General features: G+C 38.8%; 1 protein-coding gene across 29 annotated transcripts in view; it reads right to left on the reverse strand.

Moving 5' to 3' along the window:
* LOC105465018 (neurexin 1) overlaps nucleotides 1-27,071 on the reverse strand; it is a 1,132,644-nt gene that overhangs the window by 566,173 nt on the left and 539,400 nt on the right. For all 29 annotated transcript variants that reach the window (XM_071077376.1, XM_071077375.1, XM_071077378.1 and 26 more), the window contains 2 exons: nucleotides 21,281-21,662; nucleotides 19,863-20,053 (listed from right to left, as the gene is read on the reverse strand). In XM_071077376.1, coding sequence (XP_070933477.1) covers nucleotides 19,863-20,053; nucleotides 21,281-21,662 — 573 coding nt within the window. The remainder of the gene's footprint in view (nucleotides 1-19,862; nucleotides 20,054-21,280; nucleotides 21,663-27,071) is intronic.

Genomic DNA, 27,071 nt, shown 5'->3' on the forward strand with positions numbered 1-27,071 from the left:
TGTCTACAAACCCTGGTTCTGCCACCTACTGGCTCTCTCAATGTAGGCAAGTTAAGTTACATAACTTCTTTGAGAGTCAGATTCTTTATCTATGAAATGGGGTTGATAATGCCTACTTTGCAAGGCTGTAAGGATTACAAAGTATGTACATGAAGCATCTAGTATAAAGCATAGACTTAGCCCATGATTGATACTGGTATGGCTATATCAGTGTATCTGTAAGGCTACACATCTATGATGTACCTCAATCTATGCTTATTCCACTGAGAAATGCAGAAGAAGGAGAAGTATAGTTTGTCTCCTGTTTCTAGTACAATTGGAGTGACAAGATGTCAATTTTATAAATTTTCCATGCTATTTTTTCTATTGGATTTAGTTGACAGTCATTTGTGTGCTGGAAGTGTGCCTTACACTATTCTAAAAGCAGCTCACAGAGCTCCTTTGACTTAATTTGAAATTCGGTGGCACTAAATCTGGTAATATGGAAAGTTGCTTGACAAATATCTTCTAATTTGACACAAAGCAATTAAGAGGACAAAAAACAAACAAACAAACAAACAAAAAAAACTCTATGAAGCCCAAGGGCCAGGTTGTCAGGTACAGACTAAACATGCCTTAGAAAATCAGAGAAATAACAGGTTTTTGTGGACTTTGGTTGCAAGGTGGGGGAGCATAGAAAAGTTGAGACAAGAAGAAAGTATGGGAGACATTACTATTGTAATGATAAAAATGTGGATTCCAGACACAGGGAACAGCACAAATGTACCATGGAGACAAAATTTATATGGCATTTAGGAAAGAGAATAAAAGGCTTGACTGGAAGAAAGGAGTTTTAAGTTATTTATTCAGTTATGTAAATAATATTGCATAAGTAAAGCCAAAGGAGAGGCCACTATAGAACTTATGACTGCTGGCTGAAAAAAATAAATAAAGACAATGAGAAGTCCAAGGATCAAAGCAAAGCAGGCTAGGAAACTAGGGAATTTGAAGCAGTAATAATCCGGAGGAGAAATAAAATTGCATTTAACATTGCATATATGGAATTTGAGTAGGAACACCCTAGAGGAATCAAGCGATACTAACCTGGGGCTTAGGGAACAGAGGTTGGAGCTTGGAGGCCTTCCTTGGGAGCCACCAACCAAAAGCAGACAAATGAAGTGGTAGAGATTTTCTCTTTGCTTAAAACAGGAAGCATAAGGCAATTAGAGTAAAGACCAAGCTCTGCCTTACAGTAGCAGAATGCAAGTGTCAAGGTATAATTAGTTCTTTGACTCAGCTTTCCTGTTTATTCACATGTACTTTTTTGAACCTCTTAAATATCTCACTTTCATTTTAATTTTTTAAAAAAGCATATAGAAAAAGGACAATTGCCTTATAGAGCTGAATAGCTAAAACTCTAAGAAATATTAAGGAAGCTCTCACAAACTTTTGTAACTAGCATTTGGGGAAAAAGAAAAAGTGAAGCCACACACATTAGCTTACTTTCCTATAGCTGGACTAGAGAAAGGACAATTCTAGACACTTCGTTTTAAGAAGACGGGACCTTGGAGAGAAAATTTGGGTGCAACGCTTTCTCCCAATTCTTATTGTGATTGGATGGCAAAAGTAGTGCAATCAAGCTAGGGTAGTTTCTGAGAACATTCTATGGGAAGGGTGCCTTTAGGGGAACAATCGACCTCTGTCCCCAAATTTGTATCATTATCTTTAGTTTTAATATTGTCACACATAAAGGAATATATGAAGGTCAGACCTTATCTAGATAAACTGAGAGAGCCTGTCTTTAGGAGACAAATCCAAACCTCTAAAACAGGTGCTCGCTGTTAGATAAAAGAAAATGACCTGTAATATCTGAGAAACAAACACTAGTTTGCTTTCTTAGTAGAAAGCCTAAGTGTGACTGCTTAAATAAATAATATTAAACTACTAAAAGAAAAAGCATGGGAAGTTAATACTGCTCTAACCTACTTGAGCTTACAAGTAGACAAATAGAAACTTTTATAACAAACCACACAGAAATGAACAATGAAAACCATACAAGATCATTTCTAAGTTCAAGGCTTATAAAATATTCAAAATGGAAATCAAAGCGTAAATTCAAGCAGATGTTTTGCTCTGAGACACAAGATCTGTGTCTTTAATAAATCTTTTTTTTTTAAAGATTAATTTTAGAAACTCTTTGCTGAAGAGATGCTCATTGGTCACCAGTTTGATTTATTGATCGTCTTTTAACTTCTATATAGCTTAGTCTCCCTTAGTACATAAAAGATTTAGTCTTACAACAATCTATTTTTACTTCTTTAGTAAATAACCATAAATTATTATCTTTAGACTTGTCCTGAATTTCTAGGTCCAGCCTAAAATCAAACCTTCATCATCTCCCCTGCTATAAAATTACTTTTTCTAGACTTTCATGTTGTATAACAGCCACATTTCTAGTCTATCTGCTCTCCAGATTGAAATTTCAAAATCATTTTGAACTTTATTTTATATCTCACACCTTAGAATCAAACTACTACCAAGGGCTGAATGACTCAACTTTGCCAATACTTCTGACATTTGTCGTTTCAATTTCATTCCCATTTCCAGTTTTTATCTACTTTTCTCCTTGTACACACCTTTTAGGCACTAACCTGTTACCTGGTGTCGCTGTCTCCATTCAGCCTCCTCATCAACACTGTCTCAGTCACTCCATCGTGTTCTGATATCTTCAATACCTTTCTGTATGATCTAAATTAAGTCTAAGGCTCAGAAGTGATCAGGATTCTGAATTACGTCTCTTCAAAACTTTTGCTAAACTTTGAACTATCTTTCCAAAATAACTTTTGCCAGCTAGAAGATTGAGATAATATCTATCTTTTCCCCACACTCCGATCTTTAGTCAAACTACGTTGGCAGCCTTTCTCCAACCCTGCATTTTCCCACTGCTCCATCGTAGTTTATGGTATACAATACTTCCAGCATGAATGCCTTTCCTCTTCTGATGTTGTTCTTCAAAATCCTACTGAACTTGGGGGACTCAACTCAAAATCCACCTTGGAAATGTGTACCTGTTTCCTTAGCCACAGATAAATATCTTGGAATCCTCATAAAAAATTGAACTCCTTTTCTGAAAATGATTTTATCTTTTTCAGTTCTTTGTATGTGGAAGCCTTATGTATCCATTAGTTTATAAATTATTTGAAGGAATAATCCTAAACACTTTCATATTCTCATTTTCACTTAGTAAGCATTTGATAATTATTTGTTGACTCACTGAATGAATGGATGAATTAGTAGTTCACATTCAAAAAATAATCATTGAAACAATAAGGACATAGGGAAGGTTTTATGGCAGCACTCATATTTGTCCCTGGCTCCTTTCACCTGAGCAACAATGAATTAATTTAATTGTGGAAAACCTTTCATCTACTGATCCATTTCTTTTTTTTTTCTTTTTTTCTTTTTTGAGATGGAGTCTTGATCTGTTGCCCATGCTGGAGTGCGGTGGCACAATCTTGGCTCACTGCAACTTCTGCCTCCCAGGTTCAAGCAATTCTCCTGCCTCAGCCTCCAGAGTAGCTGGGATTACAGGTCCATGTCATCACACCCGGCTAACTTTAGTATTTTTAGTAGAGATTGGGTTTCACCATGTTGGCCAGGCTGGTCTCAAACTCCTGACCTCAGATATCCACCCGCCTTGGCCTTCCAAAGTCCTTGGATTATAAGCATGAGCCACCATGCCTGGCCTGACCTTTCTTAAACACAAAGGTGAGGCCATTCAGGTCATTATACAAATTTAGGGAACTCAATGGCATATTTTTCCCTTTCTGATGGAGTAACTTGATAGAGTAATTCATGACCAGTTTTAACTGACAAACACTGAATTTATTTGTAGAAGGAGACACAGAGGTGAAGATAGAGGTATAGAAACAGTTTGGAGTATTAATGTGTGTAGTAATGAGAACCCATGTATGAATCGTCTTTTCCAATTAAAACAAGTATAAAAACCTTTGGGGGAAATTAAATTTGAGCCTATCCTGGCCTTCTGTTTCATTCTGGCTCTGTGCTGCTCCATATACAAATATGACCTGATTCATGCATCCTCCATAGGCATATGGACACCATGAACACTTCACACTGTCTCTCCAGAATCATCTGCTCTGCTATTATCACAAAGAAAGGCATACATTTATTTGCTCTCTGCGTCATAGAACACAGAGAAGCTAACTGTGTGGACCCCTAGTGCTCTGCTATAGTGAGTTTGTTCATCCTCATCTGTACTTCCTTTGGATTTGCAGATGTTTCATTCCATCTAGCCTTTGGGCCACCACTCAAGGATGCCTAGGGTTACATTCCTTCTAGTTTGAAGCTTCTATTTCTTGGCTCCTCGCCAGCCACAGGTGTTCTTGATCCTACAGCAGGCTTACACATCTAGCAGTATATTGCTGTAGCTAAAATGACTTTGAGTTTCACAAAAATCACTGAGACAAATGAACTGAAATGTACAGAGTGCTGTCTGAGTGAGAGAGGTCCTCCTTATTGCCTTGAATCTTTGGTAATCAGTATCAGGCATTACCATGGTCAAAACCAGAAAAAACAGCTCTGACTTTATCATAATAATAACTGACATTAGTGAAGTATCCTAAACTTGACCAAGCATTTGCATATATATTGTTCTACCTGGTTTTTGCCTGTTGAGCTACAAGAGGAGTAAAGGTTATCAGGGATACATGCCACAGATGAAGAAACTACAGTTTAGGGCTACAGTACCAGAAAAGGGTAGGGTCTTATTGTAAGTCCAGGTCTTCTGAAACATTGTTAATTGTCAGTTAATTCAGACTGACATGCGCCCTGTACACTTAAAGTGGCAAGTGGCCAATATGTACAGCTCCACAATGACAACATACAGGAAATTTTGGAGAGTTGTGGCTAGTTGAGAAAAGTAATGGTAATAAATGGTAGCAAAAATCCAAGCAAGTTAACAAATTCCTGGGCAACTTGTGCAATAAGAGACTCATCTGCATAATAACAGAGTAATCTCATAAAGACAAAGTCTATTTGCTTCCATAATAACAAATATTAGGTATTCAAATTCTGAAACATAAGTAGAATTCTTATGTTCAAAACTTTTTAAATTTTATCAAAATGTTTTTACCAAAAATCAACATCTGATTTTTAGATATAGCAGTTACTTTTCAATTGTCCCCCACAAAGAGATAAATCAGACTCTTGTATGTATCCAGGGCCCAATCTAATACAAACCAGCACTTATGTGGGACAAGTTGGGGAGAGGCAACCCCAATAAGATAAGAGTTTAGACCTTAAAGTTTTCCTGTAGTGAGTGTTGGGGAGTTAATATTGTTATCCATATGAACAGAACAGATAATTCTTTTGATATTTTGAATTTTTTTTTTTTTTTAAGACAGAGTCTTGCACTGTCACCCAGGATGGAGTGCAGTGGCACAATCACTGCTCACTGCAAGCTCCGCCTCTCGGGTTCACGCCATTCTCCTGCCTCAGTCTCCCGAGTACAGGCGCCCACCACCACGCCTAGCTAATTTTTTGTGTTTTCAGTAGAGACAGGGTTTCACCATGTTAGCCAGGATGGTCTTGATTTCTTGACCTCGTGATCCGCCCGGCTCGGCCTCCCAAAGTGCTGGGATTACAGGCGTGATGAACTTTTGTTTCTTATTTAAATTTTGAAACAAAACTGCCCCCCAAAAGTTTTTTTTTTTTTAAAGTATGATTCTGCAGCTTACAACAGGAAGACATTTTGTTTGTATGTTTGGCCACAGACTGTGAGGAAACCTGGTAGGCATGCTAAATGGGAAATAATAAAGTGAAATTGCTATGGGAGTGTATAGTAATCCATCTTCTTTTAAACCCACTCTATGCCAGTAATATTGTGGCAGATGGGGTGCGAGTTCAGGGATATAAATCCATGCCAAGCTAACTTCATCTAATGGCTTTAAATATTTAAATTTACCTTTAGGTAAAAAGTGGGTACAAATAGTTTCAGTTTTTTTCCTTTTGCCTTATCCAAATGACAGCCAGTTTAAATACCTGTGACATTCCTTATAGCAGACAATTCTGTCACTATTACAGGCTTCATTTTTTTTTACTCACTGTGTAATGCTTTCTGGGACTGAATATGGATTTGCAGGGGTTTTCAACCTCACATAAAATGCTATACCTTATACGTGCATAAACAGTGCAGTTTGAAAGGTGCTTTTTTTCACAAGTTTTTGAACCAGAGTGGCTCCATCTTGAATCGGGTTGTGTAAAATAAGGCTGAGACCTATTGGGCTGAGCTGCATTCCCAAAAGGTTAGGTGTTCTTAGTAACATATGAGATAGGAGATCCACACAAGATACAGGTCACAAAGACCTTGCTGATAAAACAGGATGTGGTAAAGAATCTGGCTAACAGGCGCAGTGGCTCAGTCCTGTAATCCCAGTGCTTTGGGAGACCGAGGCGGGCAGACCACGAGGTCAGGAGATCGAGACCATCCTGGCTAACATGGTAAAACCCCATCTCTATTAAAAACAAAAAAAATTAGCTGTGCATGGTGGCAACACACCTGTAGTCCCAGCTACTTGGGAAGCTGAGGCAAGAGAATCGCTTGAACCCGGGAGGTAGAAGTTGCAGTGAGCCGAGATTGTGCCACTGCACTCCAGCCTGGATGACAGGGTGAGACTCCGTCTCAAAATAAATAAATAAATTAAATAAAATAAATAAGTTAAAAGAAAAATAAAAAATAAAAAAAGAATCTGGCCACCAAAACCAAGAAGGCAATGAAAGTAACCTCTGGCCATGCTTACTGCTCACTATATGCTAATTATAATTTATTAGCATGCTAAAAGACACTCCCACCAGCGCCATGACAGTTTACAAATGTCATGGCAACGTCAGGGTCAGAAAGTTACCCCATATGGTTTAAAAAGGGGAGGAACCCTCAGTTCTAGGAATTGCCCATCCATTTTCTGGAAAACTCATGAATAGCCCACCCCTTGTTTAGCATATAATCAAGAAATAACTATAAGTATACTCAGTTCAGCAGTCCATGATGCTGCTCTGCCTTTAAAGTAGGCATTTGTTTATTTCTTTACTTCTCTAATAAACTTGCCTTCACTTTACTCTATGGACTTGCCCCAAGTTCCTTCTTGCACAAGGTTCAGGAAAACCCTCTCTTGGGTTCCAGATTAGGGCCCCTTTCTCGTAATACTTTCACATCTCTTATTCCATTTGATCCTTGTTGCAACCATTCACAATAGGTAGAAAGGTTATTATTATCCCTACCTGACAGATGAACAAACTACCCTTCTGAAAAGTTTAGTTACCTGCCCAGGGTAATACAAGTAATACAAGAATAGTAATGTCAGCACTTAAGCGTTTGACTCCCAGGCTACTTCTATTTCTGATGCACCACACTCTCCTATTTTTACTAAAACCTTCTCAATGACAGTAGTAGAATAGATAGAGGAGTTTAGAAATGACTGTTCTGGAAATTAAAAGAGACTTATAAATAGGGAACAAGTAGCAGAACTTATGCAGACCTGTTATTTTTCTCAAACAGTGTACAGAACAATTAGACTTTCTTTCCCAAAATAACTTTTCTTATTTGAAAGACAGTTGTTTTTTTTTTTTTCTTATTTCAAAACAAATGAACATTTATTTTGGGTGGGGCAGACCCAGTGGTATAAAGGGTAAATATAAAAGAACAGCTCTTTCCTATAATAGGTCTTTTTAATGCAGGTGAAAAATTGGCACCGGCTCTCAACTTAGATATAAACAGGATAAAAAAAGGTTATTGCTACCGGCTCTCAACTTAGATAAAAACAGGATAAAAAAAGGTTATCGCTACCAGTGGTTTTCTGTGTAGCTTGAAAGGACAAAGTAGTATAAAGCATACACAAAAAAATTTACAAACATTGCTAAAGAGCTTTTAAAATATTATGAACTTCCTGGAGTCAAATCACACTCTTGTTTTTCCTTAAGTATCTGAACATTTCTGTATTTTTTTTCCTAAAAAAAGAATTCCTTCTGTGCTCCAAAGATGGAATATTATTAATATCAATAAGGTCACCACATCCAGTTGCTATAGTGTAATTCCCTAACTTAGGTCTCCAAACACTTTGTTCTTGCAACATAAATTATTCTTAAGGAGAAATGCAGATACTTAAAAGCAGGGATCCCTCCTCCAGATCAGGGAAGTGTAAGGAACTTTTCCTAAAGGCTAAGGAAATTACTGGCTTTGAGAGCTGAATGAGTCTGCAAGTAGCCTGTTTGCACCAGCCAATGATTGATTGATAGGCCAACCCCCAATCACCCAACCAAGTACTAGATTTGCCAAAGCCTGTTCTACATACCTATAAATGCAAATGTTCTGCAGAATACATATAAAGGACACATAGCAATTAAAGTTGTTAGTTGTATTGTTTGAGGAGGACTTCAGGAGCTAAGAAGATAGAACCAATATATAGATGCTATGCAAGGCATAGGGGAGAAGAGAACATATAGAAAGTAAAGTAGAAATATCCAGTTCCTTTGCAACTACCAGAAGTGGAATTTTCAATGTTATACAATGTAGTAGAAAAGTAGAAGTTTGATTAAGATTTTTTATGGAATAGAAAGTGTTTTATTTTATGATATTTCCCCTCAAGATTAAAATAAATGTTAGATTTTCTCTCTAGATATTCAGAAGTAATCCTTTCAAATATTTTGGCAAATATAGATGGCAGCATTTCAATACTGCCATAGACCTGGGTTCAAATTCTGTTTCTATCACTTGGTGCTATGTGAGAATGAATAACTCACTTAAACCTTCCAAGTCTCCATTATCTCATCTGTAAAATGGGGGCACTAATAATTCATTGATCTAATTGTTGTGAGGATTAAGAGACCGTATGTGTAAAACAGAATACTAAAATTGAATTTCTGACTGAAGTGCCAACACAGTCAATATCAGACAATGTGAGAATGAGACAGACACCCAGATTCAACATTTATAAAGGACCAGGTAAAATACTGGTTCTAAGGCCCTTGAACCCCTCAGCTACATCAAGGAAATAATAATAATAAAATGGGTCAGAAATGGGAAGGAACGATATCTGAGAATATTTTTTGAAGCAGCTCTTACTAGGCAGTGAGTTTGTGCTCCTACATTCTAGCTCCAAGCCTAGCAAGGCAGGTCTCAGAGAAGGGTCTCCTGGAGCACCTGCTTTGTGTTCCCGACTGTTGGGGGATGCAGAACTGGCACTTGACATGCTGAGAAAACTTTAAAGACCTTGAGATGGAATGGAATGGAAATGAGAGCATTGGGAATAGGGTGCACTTCCAAGGTTGGGGGGACAAAGGATCCATGGAATCTCCTCATGGGCCACGGTGGGCCCCATGTGCATGAGCAAGCCAGGCAGGGCTGCCCAGACACAGGGCAGCCCCATGTGGTAAGAGTCTGTGAGGAAGGAGCAGAAGCATCCCCCTACACAGGGATTAAGGTTGGAAGGTCCAACAGAAAAGCCTTGGATGAACCCAAGAATGCACCAGGAGAGGAGGAATTCAAGGGATTTGCCAGATCCAGAGCCCCAGCATCAGTTGATGTGCCGTGTCAAAAAGCTGTAAAAAGATAACTGCAGGAAAAGGCAGTAGCTGAACTCGCCGTTTCCCCTACTGCCAGTGACTGACCAAAGCAGAGTGGAGCCTCAATTTTGAGCTTTGATTAGTAACTCAGATTGGCAGTTTGTAATTTTAATGAATGCTATATTTCATAATATAAAATTATTATATAATTATCTTAAAACTGAACCCAAACATTTATTCTAAATCAGTACATGGTACAAATACCTTAACACAATACATTTTAAAGTGATGGGTTGAGGTTAAAAAAAAAAAAAAAAAAAAGATATTATAGCTTGACCATATTAGGACATCATGCTTATTTAATGTAATCCTTGCGCATATAAGCCCTTAACATGATGCATGACATATAGGCATGCATAAATGACATAATTGATAATAATGAGGATGACAGTGACAGTAACGAAGGTAATTTATTATATCTTTGAATAGAGAATAAAGACAGACCCAAGCTATGAGATAGTTTTTCTCATGAAAACACTCAGTTTTCTACAATACCACTCTAGTGATGTGTGTGATTCACACATGTCACAGCCAAAAGACATTTAATGTCATTTTGAACATAATTTTGGGAAACTTAGTTTGTTGGGTTTCACAAAAAATACAGAGAACTACACATGTTAAAATTTTTAACTGTCAAAGGGCTGTTGTGTTATAGAAATAATGGTACATTAGTACAGGCCCTTATAGTGTTTGAATTCTTTTTACAGTCCCAGGACTCTAAGGGGAAGCCAGCGATGAGAAGCCTAAGGAGTGTGTGTATTGTGGGTAGTGGAGTGTGAGTGGGGCGTGAGGTGGGGAGAGGGAGGAGAGAACTTCCCACAGATAGGTTAGGAATATTGATAACTAACATCATACTAGCCAACCTCTAATAAACTTGAGATGTTAAATGGGCTCTGCTGTACTAGGGAAGTTATGGGAAATTGGTCTAAATATTTCCGACACTTGTCAGATCCAAATGAGTCTTACAAGCCCTCCTAGTCCTTTTTATAAACCCATGAGCATCAAAGAATACACTGACAAACCCTGTGTATTCTTCTGGGAATTAATTGAGATAAGATACCATGTGCAAATATTTATAACAGTACATGAGATATGACAAGCCCTTAGAAATGATTAAAATAATTTCTATTTAGTATTACTATCATTATTGTTCTGGTGAGATGCTTAACCTCCCTAAGCCTTGTGTTAGTTTCATCACCTGTTACATGGCGATAAGTATAGCAATTTCACCAGTTTGCCACAAAAATTAAAGAGAAAATATATGTAGCTCTCTCACCTGATGCCTAGTAAATGTAGATGAGGATGATTATGATGATGATGGTGATAGTGATATGCCCTGCCTAAGGAAATACACAAAAGAAATGGTAGAGATGCTATTTCACCCAGGTCTTTCTGACCTCAAAGACTATGTTATTAATTATAATGCTATATGCTTTTTGTATTGTCCTTAAGAACAACCAAAATAATTAATTTCAAAGGCCAAACAGGGGCCACTTTTAAGAATGGACACATAAAACCACGTTCACGTGATGTCAATGGGGAACACTGGTTGACCTAATGTGGTTTCTGAGGAGCACTGGAAGTGCCCTCTAGTGCATGAAAATATAGAGCCACAACAGCGCGATGCCATTAAAAATGCACTTTCCTGTTTCGGTAAAGATGGCAGATTTAGCTTTTGAGCTTCTCTACCGTGGGGGCAGCAACTTTGTTTTAAGCCCACCCAACTTTCAAGTCGACTTCCATGTTGACCCATGGCTCAAGAGGAATTGGACGGTATACGGGATGGAAGCTGGCTTTCTTCTGGGTCATGCTGAAACAGGGCAGGGGCTGCGTTATTCCTGAAATCCAACTAGATGAGACAACTGCCCGAAAATAACAGTGACATTCCCTTTTAGGATCTATAGTAAACAATTGTAACATTGCCCAGATGTCAGCCTGGGCCCCTATGTCCATTATAGATCTAGATGATTCTGGTTAGTACCCTCGCAATTGCACAGAAGGTAAAAATCTAGAGTCCTCCTTCTCCTGGCATTTCCTGTGAATTCCTGGGAACCTCTGACTGTTGCTTGGCTTTGCTATCTCATGTACTTCCTATATATAAACAAAGTCTCTGTCTCCACCCAAAAACAAATGCTGCTCACTCGAGCATTTATGACTTTCACCATCTAAATATTTGAGTATCACCTAGCACCTAGTATTCTACCACCTTGAAGAATTTAAGCCCTATCCTCACCCCCTACTCCAGAGCAAGGCAAACCCGATCCCTTAATTCTTGCACAGCAGGTTAAAAATCACACTTTTTGAGCTTTTCATATCTTCATTTATAACCCAAGTAGCCTATCCCAATATTTCTTTAAACAAATCCAGTAAATTCATATTTGTATAATGTGACTCTGTCTCTTATTTCCTTATCCTGGCACAGGGAAGACATCTGTCTCGATCAAATGTCCTCTTCCAAGAATTTGGCACTAGAACTGCTAAACTTCAATGAATCTTTCTTGGGTATTTGAGTTGATCAGGGGTGAAAAGCCAGGTCTGAGAAGGCCGTATTTACCAATGTTTACAAAAGCAGAGAAAACTAGTGTGCAGAGAGGGACAGCAACAAGGGAATGCTCCTTGGGCAGCCGATCGGAGGCAGCTCACAGCCCCAGTGGGGACCAAGTGAGGCTGCAACACTGACTTATCGCTAAGAGCTTTCCTGAATATGCCTTTTATGAAGCCCAGCGTTGATCTTTCTCTGTTCTTGTCCGTGGGTTCCTTGACTGCTATACCCTGTCCCTTTCCCCATCACTTGTCAGTCTCAATGGTTTTATGCTACCTGAACTCCAAAGACTTTTGTATAAGTCTCCCTTCAACAAAAAGAGGGAGGTCTCAGAGCCAGGAAAACCCTGAAGATTTAAATCCTACTTGCATGAGAGAGATATTGTCAGATATCTGCCTTCTCAGATGGCTGACAAAGAGTTCTTGAACAAGAAGCTCGAATTCTAAGAAGACAACACAGCACCACTCCTGGCATTCCCTAAAGAGGGACCTGCAGCGAAGGCTCATCTCTGGATGAGGCTGAGGTCTTGTGAGCCATCACCTGACTCTTGAGAACTCAGCTCTCAGCACTTGCAGGTACTTGCTTCTCCATGACACAAATGTCACCACCTTGAGGAGCTCAAGCCATCTAATCACCACCGTGCTGGTGGTGGGACATGGTAAACTGTCAGCGTGTCGTGAAAGGCATCTGGGCATAGGATTGAACTTTCCAGTAGCCCACACTTGGCTGTGGGAAAAGCTGAAGAAAGCTATTTGTGCCTGTGCACAACCTCCCTGTGGCTGTTCTAAGCATGGAAGCCAAGGCCTGTGGCTGTCAGAGTTCAGCCAGTGCACTGGGTGAGAAGAAACCAGCCCCAGGGCTTTATGCATCTGCAAATGGGATGGGTTGGCACCTTTAAAGTTTCACCAAAAGCAGAGTCCCCAGGTGGCCCTCTCACTACCAGTCTCTATCTCAGGTCTCTGACTGATCACACCAATCATCTCCAACAATGAATCCACGTAAAGCTGCAGATTTCTTTTCAGTGTGTTGCTGCAGGTTGTCACTAGCAGTCGATTGAGATTGATATGAGCAACACAACTTGTGTCTTCTGAGCTATGGTAAAGAAGTGTGAAACTGGGATAGCTGTGCAGGCCAATGTCTGTGGAGCATATTTCTCTCATATGTAAAAGGAATTGGTCAGACCAGACAATCTCCAGGATCACTTATAGTTCCTCAGTTCGTATGATTCTAATGGTGGGAAGAGAAATTTCAAATAATATTGTTGGAGGGAGTTGATAAAACTAAATATAGACAACTCATAGTTAATGTCAGAGAAATTCAGAAACAAGTAAAATGGGTGAAGGATTTTTTTTTTTAATGATTTTAGTAGAGAATAAACAATTTAAACTCTGCTGAAATACTGTGAACTGGGTCAAGAACCACAGGGAAGCAGAGGGAAGAACTTCCAAACCAACTGTTGGATGGCAAGTCCCAAATAATTGCATGGGAAGGGAATAACCGCATGGGAAGGGAATGTTTTAATCCTACTCTCAACTTCCCACCCCCTTAAGGTAGGATTAAAACACACTGACAAAGGCTTTACAGTAAAGAGAATAGATTGAGATGAATTCTGCAAAACCCGGGGATTCAATGGATGTGGCAGAAGAGAAACAGTAGTTTCACATCTCTACCTGTCTTTCAAGTAATTGCTCTATAATTCTCGTGTAAGGAAAGGAGTAACAATGTCAAGTCTTATTTCTACATACTCAGAACCTTATTGTCTTTGTTCTATACGATGGCAATTGCCTCCAAAGTGGTGTCTTTTTCCTGAGCCTTGGCTCATCCATCCCACTGAAGCCAAAGGAATAATTCTAACGAGCATTGTGAACTCTCCTCTGCTGCTCAAAACCCTTTAATTTCACCCTTCCCATCTTCGGCATGGCATTCAGGGCCCTTCAAAATGAGAAAATTACCTTGCTCCTTTCTCAGCAGTTACAGATGGCCTTCCAACACACAGCCTCCTTCTCTTCCCTTTCAAGTTCAAAAAGCTACCTCTGTGTTCACAGCTAATTGGACTAAAGAAGCGAGCCTGGCCAGTAGCAGCAGGGCAAAAGCTTATGAAGTTATAGCCTAGACCCAGGTCCACACATGGTATGAAATCCTGTATTGGGGGGAACTGGAAAGTGAGATGAAGCGGTGAGTGGACAGAAGTGGAAACATACACAGGAACAAAAGCCATAGGTGGAAGCCACGAGACAGAAGAAGCCAAGAGTGGAAGAAGCCAGGAGGCAGAGAGAAGCCATCTCACAGCAGTGCCAGCAAACAGAATAGAGCGAGGGTGGCTGCACTGCTGTCCTGGTGGGGCAATGGATTAGGGAGCAGTGAGCATGTGTATCCAAGGGAACAACCAAGAGGATGGCTCTCGAGATCCCGGTATGACTCCAAGAACACAGTTGTTATCCTCTGTGTGGCCTCGTTGTTCAACAGCTGAAAGGGTTTCTTGTCTCTCTTACTTCCTACAGGATCCTTAAAATAATCTCCTACAAATGGAAATAATGTGAATAAATCTCTTTCTCTTATAGACTAAAAAGAAACCACACACACACACACAATACTGATAACCCCCAAACAACAACAACAAAAACTAATAAAGGTGGCCTAACCACAGGACAGCAGAACCGCAGAACCTTCCCTCCATTTCCGGTGCCGTATCCTGCTCTACGGCTAAGCTCAACATCACTCTTCCATGAATATTTTCTATTGAAACAAAGTATCTGGCCAAGACAGGTGGGCTGTCAGATGTCATGTGTGGTGAATCTACAAAGCCTGGGCATGTTTAAACGTGATTATGACTTTGAACAGAATCTGGTTTACTGAATGACTGCAGTAAAGATTTGTCAAGTAGCAACATGAAACGGTATAAAATGGAGGGGATATGTGTTTTATTCAGGATTGGAGAAGGCAGGGAGCTGAGTAATAGCGACTGGTCAGAGATCAAGAAGAAAAGAGCAAGAATAGTATTTATCTTCAAATTTTGCTTAGAGATTGAGTATATTGGAAAAGAAAGTCCCTGTTGAGTTGTTTCTGATTCGGGGACCTTTAAGTGGCTTGGTAGTAGGATGAACAATGGCAGACAGTTCCCTTCAGGGTGAGATTTAAGGAGGAATAGGAGGAATGTTGAGGAGGAGACAAATGGGTGGTGATCGTGGTAAGAAGGAAAAGGGGCAAGATCAGAAGACAATGCCAGAGCTCAAAACCCTTGAAGGAATTTTGGGTTTGAGAGAGAGAATAGAGGAGGAAGAAAGAACAAAGTGCCCTCTGGGCTGACCTAGATGTGGCCCATAAATAAATCACTGTACTCAGTTTTACATAGTTTTGCTAGGCGGCCACCTGAGGGCGCTCTATGCTACACAGCTGGGAATCTAATTTTCCCCCATCAAGTAAACTATATATCCTCAATTTGCTGAAGGATAAACTTAGGTAATGCCTTAAATAAGGGTACTCATTGAAAGTGGGGGCCAAAAGCAATTCTTCCTTCCTATTTTTCTCTTCAACTAGATTAATGAATGAGCAAGACTGACCTCAATTTAAATCCCTGGGTAATTGCAAGGATTAAATACAATAACCTCAGTTAAATCTATTTAGCATTTAGTAGATATTTAATAAATATTAGCTCCCTTCCATATATATGCACATCCTGACATACAAATTTGCCAAATACAGGAACAAGAGAAGGAACATAAAGAGGAATCGCACCAACCCTTTATCTCTCCAAAGGAGGCAGGGCTCAGAAATCCTGAAATGAATACAAAGCTAGGCTAGGAAATCATTCCAGAGAGCAAATTTCTGCTGCTCCTTTCATTGCATGTTACTGCTTGTACATAATAACCAGAGGGAATAGAACACAAACAGCTGGGAAATAAAGATGAAAGCAAAACTGTATCAGCAGGGAGAGACACACAACCCCCTGAGAATCGAGCGGTGTCAGGAAAGATAAGCTGAACAAGGTCAGCTGCGTGGTATTTATCTTCTGAGAGAAAGATCATTAGACTCCTGCCCATTTCTGATCGTCTCTATTGGGGTCAAGGTGGAGAATGAAATACATGGGCCCCAGTTTTCAAAGTTCTACACTAAAGTCCTGTTCCTATAATGAAACAGAGCTATGGACAAAAGCATGCATCACTATAAAAGCCAACTGTGGAAATTTAGATGTCTGAAAACAAAAGAAATTCTACTTCCCCTTGCAAATGGAGCAGGTTGAGGTTTCCCCAACTCCCGGGTCCTCTGTAGCACGTTTTGTGGCCTTCTGCTGCCCTCTAGTGTCTTTTTAAGGTATAGTAAAACATAAGGAGGATTAAAAAAAAAAAAATTCTCCCAATAATCCTAACCAGCCAATAATGTGACTTCAGTCCAGGACTGGCAAAACAAACAAAAAACAGTAAAATTCTGAAATAAAAGCAAAACCAGTATTTATACAAAAATTTAAAAGTGAGTTAAATTTGGCCTCAACATAGATCTTGCATTATTTCAGGACTCTGTAGCACATGACATCTCTATCAGTCAATGCACTTAAAAAAAAAAAAAAAAAAAAAAAAGATGCCTGTTGTTTTCTGCACATCTCTCTCAAATGATTATTGCCTTGGTTGGTGTCAGATAGGATCCAGAAATCTGCACTTCACAAACATCACTGCATGATTCTCATGTAGTTAAAATTGGCTGACCTTCCTTTGAGAAGCACCAAAGATAGTTGCAATGACTTTCAGCAGGGTGGAGAGTAAATCTGATGTTTTCTTTAATTCTTTAAGAATACAATCTATTGACCAAAATAAATCAACTTTATTTTTCCTGCAGCTCAATGCTATGTGATTAGTATGCAAAGAAAACGCTGCTGTTTATGTCTGCGCAAAGAGTTCATGTAGAAGTTCTCCTTTATGAATAAACCCCTCTAAAATCCAGTAGCCATCCAGGTGGAAAAAAGAAACAATGCCTTGTTGCTCTTACTCACCCTTCAAACATCCCTCAAGCATTACTGCCACAAAAAAAGCTTTCCAGGTGATCCTAGCTTCGTTTCAATGCCCCACTACAGCTCCACAGCATCCTGTCCTTCTCTGTCCTACAAGCGCTCCTTCAATGCTAGTGTTCTCCTAGAGACAGAGAGCTTTCCATTGCAGAAACCCTGTTGTGCTCTTTCCTAAGTCAATGCTCCGTAAATACTCATGCTCTGGCCAACGCCCACAGCCACACTTACCCAAAGTGGTGATGATGGGAGACAAGAGACATCAGGTCCCACAGCAGGCTGTCCTCAAACTCCCTCTAGCTGATGGTGCACATGATAAGAGGCAACAGGGGATGATTGTTGCCATTGGATCACACACCCAATTTATCAGCCCAAACTTGGACTCATTTTAGAAACTTGCTCTTACTTTTCCACAACGCAGAAGGTATTATTCTATACTAATGATTAGCCCCTTCACATGGGAAATTCACAAGAAATTTTAATTATGCTTTTTTAAAAAACACAAGTACAGTGAGTTCATGACTATATATCTTAATATTATGTAATATGCCATTTTTAAATTCATAAAGTGTTTTTTTCTTTATTATGGGCAAAGCCTGTTTTATCTTCAGAGTCATGCATCATTTAATGCTTTAATAAAAATTAACTCTGAAGTACTTAGATGTGTTAAGTACCCCCACCAGAAGGAATCCTGGACTACAATCTCCTATTACCTTCACTTCCATTTGTTAATGAACAATACGCGGATATTTACTTCTCAGGAGACAGTGTCCTAACTATCTGAAGAAATACAATCCATTGTTTAGCATTGCTTCTCTGAACCCTCAATGTGTATGTGCATAGCACATACTTCAACCAATTATGAACTGCTTTTTTTTAGCCATTTTAATCTCCAACAGAGTATCCCTAATTTCCCGAGAAGTTCACTTATACTTACTGATGTCTCACCTACACAAACAGGGCACTTTTTGCTTTAGCTTTGGTGGCTTGGTCAACACACTGAATTTTACAATCTCTCCCTTTCTTTTGACAATTACCACCTGAGCTCACTGTGCTAAACAGGGAGGGGCACATGAAAAGTACAGAAGAAAAAGCACTTCAACCAGAGAGAATAAAGAGAAAGGTTTGGCCTGTAAGAAGCACTTCTTTGAATTTCATTTTATTTTTTGAGCCAAGCTATTAGATTTGTGGGTACAAATAAGATCTCTTTGAAGTTAACGAGAAGCCCACTGTGAAAGAAGGGAGATGACCATTCCTACACATTGTATGTGTTGAACAAATGAAGTCCCAAGATTCAAAATATATTCTGCAATTACAGAAAGTGAAACACTTTTCTTTCTCCTTTCACCTTATTTAGAAAGAGCATTTTCCTCTAGAAAGAGTTCTGTTGAGGCTGGGTGCAGTGGCTCACACCTGTAATCGTAGCATTTTGGGAGGCCGAGGAGGGCAGATCACCTGAGGTCAGGAGTTCGAGAGCAGCCTGACCAACATGGCAAAAACCCGTCTCTACTAAAAATACAAAATTAGCCAGGCGTGGTGGCGGGCTCCTGTAATCCCAGCTACTTCAGAGGCTGAGGCAGGAGAATTGCTTGAACCCGGGAGGCAGAGGTTGAAGTGAGCTGAGATTCTGCCACTGCACTCCAGCCTGGGTGACAGAGCAAGACTCTGTCTCAAAAAAAAAAAAAAAAAAAAAGTTAAATTTTATCTTTCCATTTTCCTAACTCCCCTCCCCAATGTATCTACCTTTTGAATCAAAGGGAAAGATCCCATCAATAAAATGAGCAACTCTTTCCAAGAAAAATTATGCCTGCAATGACATCTGTGGGGCTTTGTGATGCATCAGGATAGAGCAAAGAATCCATGGGGTTGGGGGAGGGTGTTGGTGTTGTTTTATCCCTGGGCAAGTCATTCAAACCTCAGATTTTCTACATTGAGAATAACATGCTAATAACACCTTCTGGAATGCCTGTTGTAGTGTTAAAGGAGATGGGATACACACATATATTCTTAGTGAATCACAAAGTGTGATTCAAATAGAAACTTCAGTCATTTCTCTTCTATTATTGACATGTTTTCTCAGCATTTTGTCACGTACATTTGAGAAATGAAGTATCAATAAGGAAGAGAAACGTATGTTAAGACTTTCTTAGCAGCTGGTGAAAGAAGCATTCCCGTGTGTGTGTGTGTGTGTGTGTGTGTGTGTGTGTGTGTGTGTGTGTTGGGATGGGGGATAGAATTCACTGTTGTAGACACAGGGTATCTAAGCCAGGCTCAACTCCTGTCGGTCAGGGAGTCTGACAGTATCTAGGAAACCTTACCAAGGAAAGAAAATTAATAAGCTCTAGAATAAGCTCCTATATATGTGGTTCCCTGACTCCAAATCAGTTGAAAACTATTGGGACTTAAGTAACTTACAAATGCCTTTTTAATAGCCAGACTAGTATTATATTTTTCTAACTTTTTACATTTTAATCATGCATGCTTTCTTAGGTGCGGCATTTTTTGAGCTGTTATTAAAAATACATAGGTTCCTACCACATTAAAGGGGAGCAGAGACTTGTGTGTTGTATTATTAATTATGTGCTGAAAATGAAATTCTGGTCAGTCTTTGCAGAAGGTACAAACACACTCCTAAGCAAAGGATTTCCCATGTGAAGGGAGACCGTGAGGTGCAAGGCTGGCTACTCGGACTTAACATGCACTTACTCTTGAGGTCTAAGTTCCTGGCTCCGGCGGTGATTTGCGTTGTGATTTTTGTGTCAATCTTTACAGTGTGGAGGTTGCTGGTGTCCCTTGATATCATCACATTGTGCCACTGATTGTCATTGAGAGGTTTATTTGAGCTTCCTTTGATGAGGTTAGCACCATTTCCCAAATCAAACACGTAATGTAAGTACCTGGGAAAAAAATGAAAGGGGAAAGTGCCATCACTTTTTAAATTTTGATGAAGCTAAAGTAGATATTACAAATGGAGATTTTTTTTTAAAGTGGTTCCATCCTTACTAGAAGTCATGACAATGAATTACATAGAAACTCAGCTATCAGGAAGTTAACAAACATTATTCTGTTTCAGCAAGGAGGATTATTAAGTGTCTTCACTAAAGGAAATGGTGAAAATTATTTTTAAAATCATAGTCTACATTTAACTTCATGAATTTGGAAAGTAATATCTTTCACCACACATTTCCTATTTCCATAATTCCCTCCATCCTTTTCTAACCACTGAAATGGCCATTCTTCTCATTCTTGCACCTGCTTTTCTCCTCTATCTCAATTCCCTGTTTGAGTATAGGGAATGTGTACTCATCCTTCGACAACCAGATCAAACAGCCACTCCCTGCTCCACACGTTTTTCTAATTTCCCTGAAGACTCTCCTGAGCCTTTGCATGTGATCATCTCAAGAAACATGTCACAGTGCTTTTCTTTTCTATTTATGTGTTCATCTACAAACCCTAGGATTGTGTGTTGGTGTGTGTGGGTGTGACTCGGGGTGGTAGAAATCTGAGATGTACATAAGGGTGGTAGAAGTATATATATTTATATCTGTGCATGGCACGTGATGTAGCATATTGTAAATATGGAATAATATTTGCTGAATGAGTGAATAAATGCTCCTATCAATTAAAATACATTAAATTTTCCTCACAGTTTTAAGGAAAGTTTACATAAATCTTCCTTTCTAAATTCACTGAGGAACTCTGACATAGAATGAAGTTTGAGTTAAAAGGATTTTTTGAAATTTAAATAATCTGCATATTGAATTGGCTATTTAATTTAGCTTAGACTATCCTACAAACTTGTAGCAATGCTTTTGTGGAATTACACTGTGCGTAGTCAGGAAGTGCCCAATTGAATCGTAAGATTCATGAAAGGCCTACCATAAATTAGAGCCTGATGTACTTTGTACCTCGTATGTGAAAATGTAGGTGCAAAAAACTGTCCTGAATCCATATTAATTTAAGATACCTAAGAGGTGATTTAAACAAATGCATTCTTATTTGTCCTCCACCTACTCCGGCCCCCCGCCTTATGAGCCAGTGTGTTCTTCTTAGTGTATATTTTTGGAAACTGATGTCCGTTTTTCCAGTTTTATTTCTTTGTTATTGAACAGGCACGTACTCACCCTTTAACTAATTCAACCACAATAAAGTCATTTCCATCCCCACTGTTATATAGAATTAGTCCATCTAGGGATGTTGTCTTGAACTGGAAAAAAAGATGCATAGAAGTGTAGGCTTGCAAGGTAGCTAAGGCAACATAGCTCGATTTGGTCTTGAAGGTGACAGGATCTGCTATGATGTTCCTGAAGCCAAATCTGGCATTGAGCTCACAGTAATCTATGTCGCCATTTTTACACAGATCAATGTACGCCATTCCATTAAATGTCAGGCTCTGCAGGTGTCCAATGAAGTTGGAGGGGACAGAAGAAAGATACCGTCGTTCTGTGATGATGCCAGTCTCTATGTTATGGAACTCCAGCCTAGTATGATCACCTGCCATTTGACCTAAAAGAGAAGATAATATGAGATTATTTTCCATATCTGAAAGGCACTTTCAACTTTAGGCTTTCATAGCAATATCACATTGTAAAATACAAGGAGCCAAATACCTCCTTGGTACTCAGTTGTATATAGCAAGAACACTTAAATGATGCTAAAAGGTAAGCCTGGATTATGTAATAAAACATTCTAAGGACAGGTTTTAATCTGTCCAAATTTTAGTCTTAACAAAAAATTCCTCATTAACAAAAGTAATGGTATTTTTAAATTTATTTTATTTTATTTTATTTATTTATTTTATATATTTTTTGAGACGGAGTCTCGCTCTGTCGCCCAGGCTGGAGTGCAGTGGCACGATCTGGGCTCACTGCAAGCTCCGCCTCCCGGGTTCACACCATTCTCCTGCCTCAGCCTCCAGAGTAGCTGGGACTACAGGCGCCCGCCACCATGCCCGGCTAATTTTTTGTATTTTTAGTAGAGACGGGGTTTCACTGTGTTAGCCAGGATGGTCTCAATCTCTGGACCTCGTGATCCAGCTGTCTCAGCCTCCCAAAGTGCTGGGCATGAGCCACCACGCATGGTAATGATATTTTTTAAAGGCGAAAAATAAACAAATTAGCAAGAGAGTGAGGAAACAGTAAAAGAAAGAGGGAGGAAAAAGGGAAAGAAGGGAGGGTGCACAGAGACACGCATTAGGGGCAGTGATTATTCTCAGGCATCCCACTAGAAAGTGATATATCTCAGCTTCATGGTTAGGTAATGTTATTCCTTATAAATGTTCTTCCAGGAAAAAAAAAAAAAAAAAAAAAAAAAGACTATATAGTTCCTTATACTCAATAGAAACAGTGGAGAGTTGCAGCCCTTTCTTCCAGTAATGAAACATGAAAGTGTGTTTGAAGTTAAATATATACTATTCACTTTCCCTCTTCATGCTCAATAATGGCCACAGTTTTTGTTCACGTTAGTCTTCTAAACACATTAGAAATCGTGTTGATTTCTGGACCTATGCCATTTTTTTGGTCCTTAATTTTTGTATAACTAAATTTAGCAAAATACACTAATTGAAAGCCTGCCCAATTTTGATAATACCAGTAAAATTAGCCCACCATGCTCCATACCACAAGGCAAAAATCTTTAAACATCCTAGGATGAAGCTTGGATGCAAATTTATTTAGCAATTGACTATTCCATTCAGTCCTCATTTCTTTCTATCCCTCCATATTTCTCTGTCAAACCCATTAATAGCAAACTTAGTCCCGTCTTTATCTCCAGAGTGATCATTTTACCTGTTTGCAAGGTTGAAGGTAAGATAAATAAGCAAAGATGTGAACTTGTTTTCTAAATATTACAACACAACATAAATATAAAGTACTTGTATCAGTACTAGTGGTTCACACCCAACATCTTGCTCTTGTCTAAATAAACTGTCAGTCACTCTCTTCTGCAACTAAAAATGTTCACTTATGTTGTAATCAAGTTCTTCCAGGTGCTAGCTTCCCCACCCGATTTGCCATAATTGGAAAATGTATCAAGTTAAGCCATTCCATCATCCATGTTAATGAAAATATTAATTAGAGCTAATCCTAGAATCAGCCCCTGACAAAATGCATTGAACCTTTTCTCCAGGGGTAGTGAAGACTGAACAACCACCTATGTGTGTCCCCTTCAGCCAGTCTGACAAATTTCCATCTCTATAGTCAAGACAGTAAAATATTAGATAGCATTTTAAGGAAACATCTGTAAGTAAAATTTCGATGGCATGCTTTTTGTTGTGCAAGAAAAATTGTTTATATATTTGGTTAATTGTCTTTGATGATTATACATGTATTTATGCACAAAACTCCCCTGAACTGTACTTAACCCTATTTCATTTTCAAACACTCTTTATTAGTTTTAATCCTGGAAACAACATTCTATTCATCCTTGGCATGTTCTCTTTTCAGTCATTGGCTTGTTCTGATTCCCTTTCTGCAAACATTTTTAAAACAAAAATGTCACCATAAATAATTGTTTCGTTTCTTCCTACCCTCACCACCATACCTCCTGATTGTCTATCTGATGCAAAAGTACCATTACATCCTTGCCAGTTCTGGTTTTTCCTGTGACATCATTTCTATCTTCTCCCTCAGTTCTTCCTGTTCAATGACCTCAATATTGTTCTGTGGGGATCTACTTCTTTGGTAACAAATAAAATTAATATTTAATTATTTCCAAATATAAATCTCTAAAGACACCAGCAACATTGAATTAAGAAGCTAAGTACAATGAAGAATATGAGAAGCTTAAAAAATGGGCTAGGCATGGTGGCTCATGCCTGTAATCCCAGCACTTTGGGAGGCCTAGGCAGGTGGATCACCTGAAGTCAGTAGTTTGAGACCAGCCTGGCCAACATGGTGAAACTCTGTCTTTACTAAAAATACAAAAAAATTTGCCAGGCATGGTAGTGGGTTCCTGTAATGCCAGCTACTCGGGAGGCTGAGGCAGGAGAATTGCTTGAACCTGGGAGGCGGAAGTTGCAGTGAGCCGAGATGGCGCCATTGCTCTCCAGCCTGGGCGACGGAGCAAAACTCCGTCTAAAAAAAGAAAAAAAAAGTCATGTGGGCCTTGCCTTGATTTTTATTCGATGCTACATTAAAATATGAGCCTTAACTCAGTGAACCCTACCCTGATTCTGAAATTACCATGTTTCATCTTAAAGGCTCTATTAATGAAACAACCAATAGTAAAAAAAAAATTCTGAAAAAAATATTTCTAACACTTGAAATTAAACATTACCCCCAGTTGTCAAGTTCTTAGCAGCTCTAAAAAAAGGAAACACCAGTTAATTCCAGACTAAGGAGTTCAGCAACAAAAATAAGACAGTACCCATTTTCCTTTCTCAAAGGAATAGGATATGCACAGAGAGCACAAATAATAAAAAGGTAGTAAAACAGCATTGAAGCAACTATGGCCCAGTTACATGAAAAAAAACATTATAATTGCAGTAATGGCAGATATATTTGTTCATTGGGGAGAATTAGCTCCCAAAACCCATTATTTGATGACTAAGAAAATATTAACTAATTGTTGCCTTCTTTAAAAAACATTATTTTTTCTCAGGATTTTACTCCAATGTTTAATCCTCATCAGTAATATAGCCGCTTCTACTACTGTAGATATTTGTTGATTAAATAAGAAAAAAATTATAAGACTTTGAAGGGGAAAGATTTTAATGTTCTAATCATTTAAAAATGCACTACCCAAGGAGAATTTGGAATTAGCAAAATGCCTCTGATCAAAATACCTAAGGTATAGCAGATTGACAATAATCTCCAACAAGACAACAACCAAAACATGTTTCCTAGATGCTGTGCTTGTATAGAAATCTCAATATTTCCAAGTCAAATATTTTTACCAAAATAGATAGCAAGGTTAATGTGTGTTCTGTGTTAGGTTACATTTCTCATGTCGAGCAAAATAACCCTCCCTTATGTTCACTTGTTAATTCACCTAAAATTACTGATTGTGTGGTATATGTGTCAGGTGCTAGCCTTTGTATTGGAGAACTAGTGTTGAGAGGAGCAGAAAGGGCCCATTTTCTCCAAACTCAGGGTCTATTGGAGAAAAGCAGACAAAAGAGGTAAGGATGTAATTAAATATATAATAACAAAACTCAGAGAAATGCTATGAATTTCATGAATGGGGTATTGTGTTGCTTAATGTGAAATGGAAGAAGATGCCTAATTTGATATTTAAGCTAGATTTGAAGAATTAAAAAGAGAAAGCTATGCTAAGAATCAGAGAAAGGCAATCAAGGGTGGATTCCAGGAAGGGGAGACGAATGAAGGAAGGCTTCTGGATGAGAAACAGCTAGAGAGCATGGCTGGGGAACTGGGAGCAAGTAGGTTGGTGACTCACATGGAATTGAAAGGAGTGGGAGTGCCAGGGTCCAGATTTCTCACAGTGCTTCTTACATTCAGAGCTAAGGAGGATTTGAAGCAGGGGTTAACCATGACTCGTGTGTGTGTGTGTGTGTGTGTGTGTTTATTCCCTTTATGGGTGCAAGAGGTTGGATAGTGAACTATGGCAGCTATAGTAGAAATGAAAATCATCAACAAAAAGATAATTTTACAGATATAATTTCTAGGGTTTACTAATGATGTACAGAATGATAGAAATGAAGGGAATGGTGATGCCTGGCTTCCAGGCTTGGGTAACTGGATATATGTTGAACGCTGTTCCATAAAGGACATACACACAGAGATATAAAAAACACAATTCTAGAATTTTTTAGACAGACTGGATGATGAGTTGAAGCCCAGTGACTTTCCACTTAGGGATTCCACATAATTCGTACAACCCCTTGTCATCTACGACCTAGGAAATCTCCTTCCTTGGGCTTCTCTGCTGGCAACTACTATCCTCATGACCCTAGGTGATGTGCAAACATTCCCAAGAACAGCCTGAATATGTACTGCCCTGTGTTCCACAGATACCTGACTTAATAGAATTACTATAAAACTTAAAGATATGGGAAAATGTAGGACTTTGCATGAGGAGTCTCTAGTAGTTTCCTTTTGAAAATTCTTCTCATTCGGTGATTTCTGACTTGCTGTAAAATTTAATAAGAAACTCCCATTGCTTCTCTGATTTATGGGTGGCTTCAAGTGGCCAGTAGGATATTTGAAAGAAATCTCAATCTAAAGCTTTCATTGCCACATTTGGAAGCCTTTTATGTACTATGTAAATCAAGGCTGAATCATTCTTATGAATTGTTGGCTTTCATGAGATCTCTGACAAAAAAGGAAGGAAGGAAGGAAGGAAGGAATGAAGGAAGGAAGGAAGGAAAAAATCAACAATGTACCAAAGTTATTTAAAAAATAACTCAGCATTTGATGTTAAGTCTTAGGAAGAAATAAGACAAATAGTCATAAACTAATCCTGACTTGTTAGTTGGTTTATTGACTGTAGTGGTATGGGCAAAGCGATTTTGAAACTATTCTAGATGCATTATTGGATTAAGCAAATGAATAAATGACATTACTGGGAGCCAGGATTCTCATCTCGGACGAAAACACATGTAAGTATGGAATGGGAAAAATAAACAATGCTGTAGGTATGAAGGTAACAGTGTAAACTCACACTTTATAAAATGTGTGTATGTGTGTGTAAACTCACACTTTATAAAATGTGCGTATGTGTATATTTATGTGTACATATAATGTATATGTCTGTGTGTACATACATTTACATGTATGTTTGGGTGTCGGTATATATACTTGAATACATTTCCTATCTGTCTGCTGAAGGGGTTAAGAAGCAAAGATACCCCAGTAGCATTGAGGACACCTACCACCCAAATCTTGATCTATATCATTCCTCATAAATGGTAATTAAATGGCTAATTCTAGGGGCGAAGTATAGTAGACAAAAGTT

Source organism: Macaca nemestrina, chromosome 13, assembly GCF_043159975.1.
Source record: "Macaca nemestrina isolate mMacNem1 chromosome 13, mMacNem.hap1, whole genome shotgun sequence".
Taxonomy (NCBI): Eukaryota; Metazoa; Chordata; class Mammalia; order Primates; family Cercopithecidae; genus Macaca; species Macaca nemestrina.